General features: G+C 49.4%; 1 protein-coding gene across 3 annotated transcripts in view; it reads left to right on the top strand.

Annotated features, from left to right (window-relative positions):
- Nucleotides 1-12488, top strand: part of ELP1 (elongator complex protein 1) — a 273772-nt gene that overhangs the window by 24288 nt on the left and 236996 nt on the right. For all 3 annotated transcript variants that reach the window (XM_029603978.1, XM_029603967.1, XM_029603987.1), the window contains exon 7: nt 6477-6567. In XM_029603978.1, coding sequence (XP_029459838.1) covers nt 6477-6567 — 91 coding nt within the window. The remainder of the gene's footprint in view (nt 1-6476; nt 6568-12488) is intronic.

Here is a 12488-nt window from a genome sequence, read left to right on the forward strand (position 1 = left end):
CATCCAAGGATGTTGGAAGTTGAATGGTCCTCCAACCATTCCGAGCCCTTTCGGACCTGCTGCGAGCAGCATGGAGCAGCAGGCCTGGCCTGAGGTTGAGGGCAGACGGGCCTTGACACAAAGACATGACAATGATTGATGCGACGGCATCTAGACGAAGACACTGGGTTGATGCAGCGGCATCCTTGGCAAAGACACTTGACTGATGCAACGGCATCTCGGACGTGACGAGGAACTGAACATCCAAACGGGCAAGACACAAGGCATGGACATTGGCACTGTCTCTCAGGGCGCCCTACTCAGCCCACCCGCGGGGCTGAGTCGCGGACCACCCTGACCCACTGCGCGCCCTACACAGCCCAGGAAGGCTGGTCACGGACCACAAGGAGAGTGGAAGAGCGCAGGGAAGACCCAGGCAAGGAGGAACTCCAATGACGGAGCCGGTGTGATCCGAAGCTTCCCCCAAGGCTGGAAGGAACGGAGGCTCAGGAGCACAGGGACACTTCCCACCTGCAAGCCACCTCATTCTCGGGCATACACCATCCAAGAGCATCGGCTTACAGGAACAGAAGGCTCGAGAGCACCAGACGAAGACACCGGGAAGAACATCCTGGAAGGAAGACACATCCGGAGGTGAAGATCATGACGAGACATCAAAACATGGACCAGGACCTCAGGCGAAACACCAAGACATGAAGAAGTGGAAGAAGGCAGACGAAAAGAGGAGCTCCACGGAGACCAGAAGACCTTACAAACCCTGGCAGGCAGGAGCCTCCAGAGGGAAGACACCACGATGCAAGGCGAAGAACAGACTGACGAAGCAGCCCTTTATAGGGCTAAAGCAGGAAGTCCCATTGCAGGTGGGGCCAGTGCACTTCCTGTGCCTGGCCCTTTAAATCCAGCAGAGAGGCGCGGGCCGACACCTAAGAAGCAGCAGGGAGCTGTGCAGGACCGCGGACAGCGGCCTGCACAGACGTACAGCGTCAGAAGAGGCAGGGTTGAGCCTGGACGCAGGCTCCGACGTCGGCAGCGGCTCCAGCTGCTGCAGGAGGCCCCAGGGGCAGCTCCAGCCGCTACTCTAGCCTGGGGCTGCGGCCTTAGCGCCGCAAAGATGAAGTCAGCATCGGGGGCAGTCCCAGCCCTGTGGGAAGACGCCGGAGGGCTGTGGCTCCGACTGCGGAGCAGGAAAACAAGCAGGGCGGCCTCTGGGCCGCGGGGGAGAGAAGCAGAGCGCGGCTCCAGCCGCGTGGGAGGCCCGACGGCGGCGTCCTGCTGCGTCGGGTGAAGATGCAGCGTAAGTAAGTGAGCCTGCTCGATGGGGAACCCGCGGGCAGTTTTCATAACATAAGCTGAGCAGCTGAATTTTGCAAAACCTGTATAGCTGTAAGAAAGATGCCTGGCAGGCCGACAAAAAGAGAGTTGCAGTAAACTGCAGAAGACCGTATAAAAGCCTGAACATCCTTATCAAATACGTATTTAGATCCTCAAGTCTCATTCATTAGGGCTTTTGGTGCAGATCCTGTACTATTTTGCTGGTTGGTCCACTGGACTAGCTCTACTTTATGGGCTGGATTTTAAAAGGGTTATGTGCATAAGGTATGCGCGTAACTCCTGTAAAATGGCCCTGCGCGCACCGAGCCTATATTGCATAGGCTTCCGGCGCGCGCAAAGCCCCCCGATAAGTCCCGTAGCTTTCTTGGGGGGGGGGCGTGACACGATCGGTGCGTCATCCGGGGGCGTGTTGGGCATGACGCAGTCGGCGCGTCATCCGGGGGAGGTGCGGGCGTGGTTTCGGCCCAGGGGCGTGGCTGCGGCCTCCGGACAAGCCCCCAGACCGGAACATGGTGCGCGGCAGCCGGCCCGGCGCGCGCAAAGTTATGCCTGCTTTGAGCAGGCGTTACTTGTGAAACAGAGGTGGGTTAGGTAGGGGAAGAGAGGGGAAGGTGGGGGGAGGCGGAAGGAAAGTTCCCTCCGAGGCTGCTCTGATTTCGGAGTGGCCTCGGAGGGAATGGGCAGCGCGCGCAAGTTGCACAAATGTGCACCCCCCTTGCGCGCGCCGACCCCGGATTTTATAAGATGCGCGCGCTGTCTTTTAAAATGTACCCCTATCTGTATTCTTGGCAGATGTGACCTCCAGAATTAGACATGATACTTCAGATGAGACTTGTAAAGAGGCATTATTACTTCTCCCTTTCTACTGGTTATGCCCCTCTATATGTCCCTGAACACTCCTCTGTCTCTGGCCACTGCTTTGTCACACTGTTTGCAAATATGATCGCCCCAAGATTTCTCTTTTGCTTGGTAGGCATCTGTATCTTAGTCCCCCTCCCTCAATTGTGTATGGTTCCCGAAATGCATGGATGTACTTTTTTGCATTACTACTACCCAAGAAAGAGATCTAGGCGTCATAGTGGATAACACATTGAAATCGTTAGTTCAGAGTGCTGCGGCAGTCAAAAAAGCAAACAGAATGTTGGGAATTATTAGAAAGGGAACGGTGAATAAAACGGAAAATGTCATAATGCCTCTGTATCGCTTCATGGTGAGACCGCACCTTGAATACTGTGTACAATTCTGGTCGCCGCATCTCAAAAAAGATATAATTGCGATGGAGAAGATACAGAGAAGGGCAACCAAAATGATATAGGGGAGCTGTTCCATTCCCTTTGAGGAAATACTAAAGAGGTTAGGACTTTTCAGCTTGGAGAAGAGACGGCTGAGGGGGGATATGATAGAGGTGTTTAAAATCATGAGAGGTCTAGAACGGGTAGATGTGAATCGGTTTTTTACTCTTTCGGATAATAGAAAGACTAAGGGGCACTCCATGAAGTTAGCATGTGGCACATTTAAAAATAATTGGAGACAGTTCTTTTTCACTCAACGCACAATTAAACTCTGGAATTTGTTGCCAGAGGATGTGGTTAGTGCAGTTAGTATAGCTGTGTTTAAAAAAGGATTGGATAAGTTCTTTGAGGAGAAGTCTATTACCTGCTATTAATTAAGTAGACTTAGATAATAACCACCGCTATTATTAGCAACAGTAACATGGAATAGACTTAGTTTTTGGGTACTTGCCAGGTTCTTATGGCCTGGATTGGCCACTGTTGGAAACAGGATGCTGGGCTTGATGGACCCTTGGTCTGACCCAGTATGGCATGTTCTTAGGTTCTTTATTTTTCTTCTTTGAGACAGTCCCACTTATTGGAAACTCATGCCTAAGCTTTTTCAGTAGTTGGCCCAGTTTTGTGGTATGCTCTACCTTTTGATGTGCAGGGAGCCAGATTATCTGTCCTTGAGAAAAAAACTGAAGGCTTTTTTTCCTTTCAGCAGGCTTTTGATTAGGCTCAGGGAGGCCAATATTGAAATACTACTTAGCTGGATAAGTAGGACTAATTTTGCTAATTAGCGGCCACAGCATATCCGGCTATGTTCAGTGACCATCACTTATCCAGCTAAGTAGATAGCTAAATAGTCAATGGGCTGGAAATGTGCAGGTTGGGGTGGTGCTACTTATTTGGTTAACTTAACTGGATAAGTGCTGATACTCAGACTTATCTGGTTAAGTTAATTGGTTAAGTTAGACCTACTATAGAACAAGTGTAACTTAGCTGGATATAACTTATCAGGCTAAGTTGAGACTTATATATGGATATCCAGCAACATAGCTTATCTGGTTAACTTAAATAAACGCTCAATTTTGAATATTGGGCCCAAGTTTAGTGTGGATGGAGATCAATTTTAGGTTAAACGTCCTGTTTCTTTTCCCTCTAATTCAAGAGATATTGGATTTAAAGAAGGAAAACTGAGAGGTCCATCTCTGAGGTCCGTTATAGCGGCAGTACGCAAGGGAGACTTCTTGGCATCTCTCGCCTTGATAGAGGCGTATCTGCACATAGCCATCAGGCCAAGCACCAGATATTCTGGAGGTTCATGGTCCTAAGGGAACATTTTTGGTTTCAAGCCCTTCCCTTCGACTGGTGATGGCTCCATGTACCTTCAGCAAGATGACGTGGTGAGGGCGGCCACATATCAAAAGGAGGGTGTGTTGGTGTATCCGTATCTGGATGACTGGCTTATTCGTGTGAAATCAGATAACATCTGTCGACAATCAATACGAAAGGTATTGATGCACTTGAATTCTCTAGGATGGGTAGTGCACCTAGCAAGGAGCCATTTAGTTCTCTTACAAACTTTGGAGTATCTGGGAGCTCAGTTCGACCCATTAGTGGAGAGAGTGTTTTATCACCAAGAGCGATTGCTGAAATTGCAGTGTCAGATTAGGCTTCTGCTAGAGCTTTCAGTGCCTAGAGTCTGGATCTATTTACAGGTCCTGGGTTCTATGGCATCGACATTGGAATTAATGCATTGGGCGTTTGCACATATATGCCCTCTGCAGGGGGCTCTTCTCTCCATTGGTTGGTAGCTGCTAGGAGCACTTTTAGGACCAGCAGGTTGGAAGTATTCAAAACAAATAATTTAGGTCCTAAACATGAACCAGGCCTCAAGCTTTCCTGGTCATTCCAATGAGAGTCCACCTGTTAGATTGTAATTTTATCTGTAAAAAGTCAAAGCTTCTCTACGTACCCCTCTGTTAGGTTCTTTTTTATTTGCAATATTTTTTTAAACAATATAACACAGATCCCTGTGGTTTGCTATTGGTAACTCTCTCCTTTCCTTAGTGAGAGCTCCATTTACTACTGCCCTCTGTTGCCTAGTTCCTAACTCAGTTTACCACTGTAGGCCCACTCCCAAGCTGCTCACATATGGGCCGATACAGAAAAACCCGTGGGAGAGCCGGCTCTCCCAACGTGCACCCAGGCCACTCTCCTGGGCGTGCGATTCAGAAAGAAAAAATATGCAAATGAGGGCCCGTGGTAAAAGGAGGCGCTAGGGACACTAGCGGCGGTTGTCAGCGGGTTTGACAGCCGACGCTGAATTTTACCGGCGTCTGTTCTCGAACCTGCTGACAGCCACTGGTTCGGAAAATGGGTGCTGGCAAAATTGAGTATCTGTCTTCCAACCTGCGGGTAGATTTTTTTTTTTCTTATTTAACATTTTTTTTTTATTTTTGGGGCCTCAGACTTAATATCGCTATGATATTAAGTCGGAGGGTGTACAGAAAAGCAGTTTTTTCCTGCTTTTATGTACACTTTCCTGGTGCCGGCATTAATTTCTGAAAGTAAAATATGCGGCTTGGCTGCACATTTTACTTTCTGTATCGCGCGGGAATAACTAATAGGCCCATCAACATACATTTGCATGTTGCGGGCGCCATTAGTTTCGGGGAGGGGGGGGGGTTTGGTCACGCATTTTCCATGCGCTATTACCCCTCACTGTATAAGGGGTAAAAATAGTGCGTCGAAAACGCGTGTCCAACCAGGTGCTAACAGTGTGCTCGGCCTGAGTGCACTTTACTGCATCGGCCTGCTTGTTTATAAGTCTCCTGTGGAGGATTGTGTCAAAGGCCTTATTGAAATCCAAGTATTCTTGGACCTCTAGCACTCATCTCTGATCTAATTTACTGGTCACACAGTAAAAAAAAAAAAGTCAGATTTTTTAGACATGTTCTTCCTGTGATAAAACAATTCTCCCTCAAATCCTGTACTCTGCCGCATACAACATGTCCTTTTGTTTAGTAGCGATTCTGTTAACTTTATCATGGCTTGCTGCCTGTGGTTAGTAGCCTCCTCACTACTTCCACTTCCGTGAAGAACCACTTTCATCCCCCGCAAAAAAACAATGGCATAGAAATGTTAGTGGAGCCATTAGCACCTCTGTAAAACATTTTGTATCCTGGGGTGTATCCCATCTGACTTGTGCAGTTTCAGATTTGTTTGTTCTACAAACTGTTCTTAAAATGCTTCTCTTCTGTTTATGTTCTGATATTTTTCAGTGTTCCTGCTTTGTTTTTGGTGGTTTCCACATATCTTTTCTTCATTTCTCAAGCTTACAATACCATATCTACATGTCTTCCAATCATTAACACATCAGAAACATGGATTGACATCTTGCAAAACCTGACCTATTTTGTTCTGTTTGCACCCTTGCTGTTCTGACTACCTTCCTTGCTTTCTTCAGCCTTGCTAGATATTCTTCCTTGTCCCCCTTTTTCTGAGATCCTTAATACCTATTGAATGCTAGTATTCTTCCCTTACCTTTATGGTATTATTTATGTCCCAGTTCTACTCGTGGATACTGTCAGCATTTGCCTGAGGAGTGTCCCTGAAGGTTCTCCTTGCTTCTCCTGCTCTCTGCAGCTGAGATGTCCCAGGTCACTCTCTGGCAGATTGAGATCTCCCCCCAGCAAGCACCTCTTACTTCACTGTTGCACATTGACATGCCTCTCACAGATAGCACTTCACAATAGCACAAATGCTCTTTGCCTCAAAGCTGGAAGTTAGGAAAAACAGTCTCTGTAGGTTTTATACTAAGAGATGCTTTTTTTTTTCTTAATTTCTTTTTCTCTCCTTGTACAGGGGCTCGAAAGATCAGAGTATGGAGCCGAGAGCTTGCCCTGCAATCTACCAGTGAGCCAGTATCAGGCTTAGAAGTGGCCATTTCCTGGAAGTGAGCAGCAAAGCATGTTTGCTTTCTTATGTATTTCTGCAGTTAAAGGTGTTCTTGGTGGTCATACCCTTTCTTCTGATAATTCTCTTTCTTCCTGTGAAGCTTTAATGAATTCCAGCTCTTGCAGGCCAGGCTTGTAGTATAACCTTGTCGCTAGAGCACAGAGCTGTTGACCCCACACTGTTGTTGGAACTGTGGACCCTTGAGCCGGCTTGAGAGCTGATGGATCCACTGAGGAAAGGCCCTCTAGTGACTCTTGTAGCCGGGAGGCTGTGCAGGACCAGGAGATCAGACAGGAGCTTCGCCTTTACCAGCCCTCGTTCCCCGCAGGTTGAGCCCTTGGGTGCCTGGGCTGGCAGGGCTTAGGTGGAGGTCTCCTGGCAAAGGAAAGCCCAGTAGACGGTCCAAGTCGAGGCTGGCGGAGATCCAGAAGAACGGAGACTGTCCAGGAGTTGAGGCGGGCAGCAGCGGTGCAACACAGTAAACCAGGCCAGAAGTCGGGGCAGGCAGAAGACAAGCAGGAGCCAGAGACCATGCCAGAGGTCAGAATGGGCAGAAGACAGAAGAATCAGGATTCCAAGCCGAAGTCAGAGCCGAGGAGACAACTGAAGGCAGGAACAGGAGGAGGAGCAGAAACGTGAGAACAGGCACTGGAACACAGGAATGGAGGCAGGAACAAGGAGGAACGGAGACTGGAATGCAGAAACAAGCAACTAGCTACTCTCACGAGCTGGCCTGTTGCCAAAGAAATGAAGAGAAGCAGGAAGTGGACTTAAATAGCCCCAGCTGATGATGTCAAGAGTTGGGGGCTAGACCAAGGTTTCCTGCCATGGCCCCTTTAAATCCTCAGCTAGGCCGTGCGTGCGCGCGCCTAAGGGGGAGGAGCCAGGAAGCAGTCAGCGGCGTCTCCCTTGTGGGGAGAACGCTGCAACAGAGGCCCTGAGCGGCCTACCCGGCGGGGCCACAGAGAAAGGCAGAAGCCGGCGTCTGCCGGTTGAAGTAGAGGACCCGGCTGCGGCAGTCAGCGGCCGGGATTTCCAAAAACTGTACATGTCACAGACCCTACCTTAGCTTGTATTTGAGTGTGTGATCTCAGTGGAGAAAAAACCTCTATATAATCCTGTGATTTAATTTGTATAGTACGATGTCTGCTAGCAGCATGTTGTAAACGCTATACATATTAATGTTTTAATAAAAAACTATTTGTGTCTCCCTAAACTGTGGCATCATATTATAGTTTTCCCCAACTCTCTACTGGAGGGGACACCTATACAGTAGGGTTTTCATGATTGTCACAATAAATATACTTGACATAGTGCCGGTACGCAAGGGAGACTTCTTGGCATTTCTGGAGCTTCATGGTCCTAAGGGAACATTTTTGGTTTTGAGCCCTTCCCATCGACTGGTGATGGCTTCATGTAACTTCACCAAGGTGATGGTGGTGAAGGCGGCTGCATTGCAAAAAGAGGTTGTGTTGGTGTATCTGTATCTGGATGACTGGATCATTCGTGTAAAATCAGATGACATCAGTCAACAATCAATACGAAAGGTACCAATGCACTTGAATTCTCTAGGATGTGTGGTGAACCTAGCAACAAGCCATTTAGTCCTCTTACAAACTTTGGAGTATCTGGAAGCTCAGTTGACATGTTAGTGGAGAGAGTGTTTCTCACCAAGAGCGATTGCTGAAATTGCAGAGTCAGATTAGGCTTCTGTTAGAGCTTTCAGTGCCCAGAGTCTGGACCTATTTACAGGTCCTGGGTTCTATGGCATCGACATTGGAATTAATGCATTGGGTGTTTGCACATATATGCCCTCTGCAGGGGGCTCTTCTCTCCAGCTAGAATCCATTATTGGAGGAGTTTCATCTTCTTCTGTTAAAGGGGGAAGCCAGGGACAGTCTTTCGTGGTGGCTTACTCAGACCAATCTTGAGCGTGGTGAGGAATTGGATATTCTGAATTGAATAATAATCACCACTGATGCAAGCCTCTCCGGATGGAGGGTGGTGTGGCAAGATCAGTCAGGGATCTTGAGAACACCAAGGTGTTGCGGTTTTGTAGCTGCTGAACAGAAGGTGATACTAAGGAATCGGAGCTCTGGTGCAGTCATGGACTCGAGGGATTCTTTATCTTCTAAAGCCTCTGGTGGACAAGGGATTACAACGAGGGATTCTTCTTTGTCTTTCCTCCTGTGGCCTCTGGTGGACAAGGGATTACAACGGATAGAGAAATATCCGCGCAAGGTGATCCTGGCAACTCCAGAATGGCCACATCGTCCATGCTTCCCAGATCTGATAAACATGGCCATAGACGGGCCCCTGAGGTTCGGACATCGGTTGACGGTTTTCCAACAGGGCCCAATATTTTTGGGTCAGGCAGCTCGCTTCTGTCTTGCATCTTCATTTCTGAGAAGAAACAACTGAGATGGAGTGGATATTCTGAAGCAGTTATTTCCACATTGTTGCAGGCTAGGCGACCTTCTACATCCCTGACATATGTGCAAATTTGGAGGATCTTTGAGTTCTGGTGTGCTGTTGACATAGTGCAGCCTCAGTCTGTTCAGGCTATGGTGTCGCATATTTTGACTTTCCTACAGAAAGGTTCTGGTCAAAAGACTGGCCTTTAACTCTCTGAGAGTCCAGATAGTCCAGGTTTCTCCGGGTAAGGTGCAAGGTAATGTAAGATCCGCATATCCAGATGTTATATGATTCCTTCAGGGAGCTAAGAACTTGCGTCCTTAGGTTCGGAACATTTGTCCATCTTGGAATCTGAATCTAGTCCTTAGAGGATTATGTGAGGCTTGGTTTGAACCACTTAAGAGAGTGACGGTTGGTTTTCTTGGTAGCTATTTGTTCCAGAGCTTCGGAACAAAATTCGGAGTTCCCTGTACATACCCAGATCAGTCCAGACTCCTGAGTTTTGTCTCCCCTCCAGCAGATGGAGACAGAGAAATTTTCACTGCCACTTAAGATGAGGTGCCACCTGCAGTCCCTCAGTATTTCTCTGTCTCCAGCAGATGGTAGATGGTGTAAAACCTGCAGTCTGACTGAAAAAAAAAAAAAGACTAAAACGGCAAATAGGTTTTCGATCTTCGCCTCCCAGAAGGTAGTTAGGCCCTGGGGGGCCATCCCTTCTGGTGTTTGAGGCTCTTGAGCAGGGGGTCGGAGACCCTGTTTTTGCTCGTATCCCTGGCCGGACAGGACTGATACCTGGGGATCCTGAATCACTCACCCTGAGGGATCACCAGAGGCTGTTGCCTCTTTATGGAGCCTGCAGGATTATTTAGGAAAGTGCCTCTTTTCTCTTGTTTAATTAAAAAAAAAAAAAAAGACAAGGAGGAGTTCTTTTCTTCTTTCCTTAGGGGCACCGTGGGAGCTGTTGGGCAGCGCAGGGACCGCATGATATTTTGTCTTCCTTTGGTCCCTTTGTTCAGTGTACGACTCACAGCAGGTTCCCTCCTTCCTCTGGCCCTTGCTGCCTCTCTCCCTTGCGCCATGGTCGACCCAGGCTCCCCTGGTGATGCCACGTGGTGCGGCCTGTTCAGGCTGCGTGGACGCATGGTCACATCTATCCCGTGCTGGCCTTTGCTCCCGATGCCTCCCCGGAGGTGAGGGTCCATTGGAAAGTAATGCGGGCAGCACGAGCAGTGCTCGCAGCGTTTCGGGGAAAGCAATCTACAGTGTGCTCAGTGCAGGAACAGCGGCCATATTATCTACTTTTCTGTCAGCCATGCGGGCCATGGAGGAGAGTAGGGATCTCCCTCCCCCTTTGCTCTGGAGGTTGTTCGGATGCTAGGGGCTCTCCTGGGAGTGATGAGAACCCCAGGGCTCTGTCTGATTTGTCCTCTTCTTTTTCCTCAGATTTCATACTCTTGCTTCACAATGCCTATAAGGCCAGGAAGACTGCATGCCGAGGCTCGGTGAGGAAAGCCCTGGGGTGGCCCTCCAAGAGATCTAGGTCCTCCAGGTCACTGGGGGCCTCTAGAGTCTGGCAGCTCTTGAGGGCTTTGGCTCCCCCCCCAGCTGACATGGATTCTTCGACCGCCTCGAACAAGGAAGGGGCCCAGGGATCAGATTCCCAGGAGGTGGACCCAGAAGTTGGTCTCCTGGATCCTGAGCAGACTCCCATGCAGGGCACATCCCTCAAGGGTGATGACCCTAAGGTGGTGCGTTTATTCTATAGGGAGGAGCTGAGCCCACTAATTCCAGTGGTGTTGGAGGAATTGGGCATTGAGGTTCTGCAACTGGATTCCGAGCTGGGAGTGGTGGATCCGGTCATGGTTGGCCTCCGGGGTCCAGTGAAGTCCTTCCCTTTCCATAGATCCATGAGATACTCTGGACACTGGGTTGAAGGTCAGCAGAGTAATGGACAGGTTATATCCGCTACCCGAGGAGGACCTCAGCCTGCTCAAGGTCCCCAAGGTGGATTCTGCAGTCACCAAGAAGATAACCATTCTGGTCACCAGCGCAACGGCGTTAAGGGATCTTCAGGACAGGAAACTGGAGGTACACATCAAGAAGATTTTCAGTGTCGGCGCTTGGGCCACTATGTGCAGTGGTTTCATGCTATGAGCTGGTCTTCGCTGGGTTCAGCAACTTCAGGGCGACAAGTCTTTGTCAGAGGCTGAGGCTCTCCAGGCGGAATGGCTGGAGGCCGTCGTGGCGTACAGTGTTGATGCCCTTTATGACCTTCTCAGGACCTTCTCTCGTGCGATGATGTCGGCAGTTTCGGCCAGGTGCCTCCTCTGGTTGAGGAATTGGTCAGCTGATGTCTCCTTCAATGCGTAGTTGGGATTTTTGCCCTTCAAGGGGAAATTGCTCTTCGGCAAGGACCTTGAGAGATGATCAAGTCACTAGGGGAGAACAAGGTTCATAAGTTACTGCAGGACAGGCCAAAAGGCAAAAACTTTGCGTCCTCTCGTCCCTGCTTCAAAGGGAATCGGAGATTCTGGATGTCCAGATCCTCCAATCCGCCCTTGAGACAAGTCTCTGGTTACCAACAATCCTGGTCTCAGTCCTTTTGAGGCCGTCGACCTGGCAGAGATGGCCCTAACCAGGGAGGAAGTGGCACTAAGTCTTCCCAATGAGGTGAGGCTGGTCCACTCCTCAGTTCCGTGGACAGGAGGCCGCCTCTCCCTGTTGCACGAGGAGTGGACCAAGGTAATGTCGGACCAGTGGGTCCTAAATATGATAAGACATGGTTACGCCTTAGAGTTTGCTCGTCTGCTAAGAGACCGCTTTCTGGTGTCTCCGTGCTAGCACTGAGGGCCACTGTCTGATGCCTTTGTCAGTTAGGCGCCATCGTCCCCATCCCCCAGGCGAACAAGATTCCGGTCACTAATCTATTTCATCATTCCCAAAAAGGAAGGCACGTTCTGACCCATCCTGGACTTAAAAAGAGTAAATGTGATTCTGAAAGTTCCTCGGTTCTGGATGGAAACCCTGTGATCTGTGATTGTGGCGGTACTCAAAGGGGAGTATCTGGCCTCGCTGGATTTGACCGAGGCTTGTCTGCACATGTGCATCAGATCGGATCACCAAAGATATCTGAGGTTCATGATTCTGGGCGAACTCTTTCAGTTTTGCACTCTCCCCTTCGGCCTGGCTACGGCACCTAGGACTTTCACCAAGGTGATGGTCGTAGTGGCTGCAGCACTCTGAAGGGAGGGCGTTCTGGTTCATCCCTATCTGGACGATTGGTTGATTAGAGTGAAGTCTGAATCCCTTTCCCAGAGTGCAGTGGATTTGTTGCTCGAGCGTCTTCAATCACTTGGGTGGATCGTCAATTTGGCAGTCTCATCTGGTCCCTTCCTAGAGGCTGGATTCCTGGGGGCACTGTTCGACATGAAGACGGGGAAAGTGTTCCTTACCAAGGAGCGGATTCTCAAGTTTCAGGCTCAGGTGTGAGGATTGTTAGACAAG

Source organism: Rhinatrema bivittatum, chromosome 1 (genome assembly GCF_901001135.1).
Source record: "Rhinatrema bivittatum chromosome 1, aRhiBiv1.1, whole genome shotgun sequence".
In the NCBI taxonomy this organism is placed as follows: domain Eukaryota; kingdom Metazoa; phylum Chordata; class Amphibia; order Gymnophiona; family Rhinatrematidae; genus Rhinatrema; species Rhinatrema bivittatum.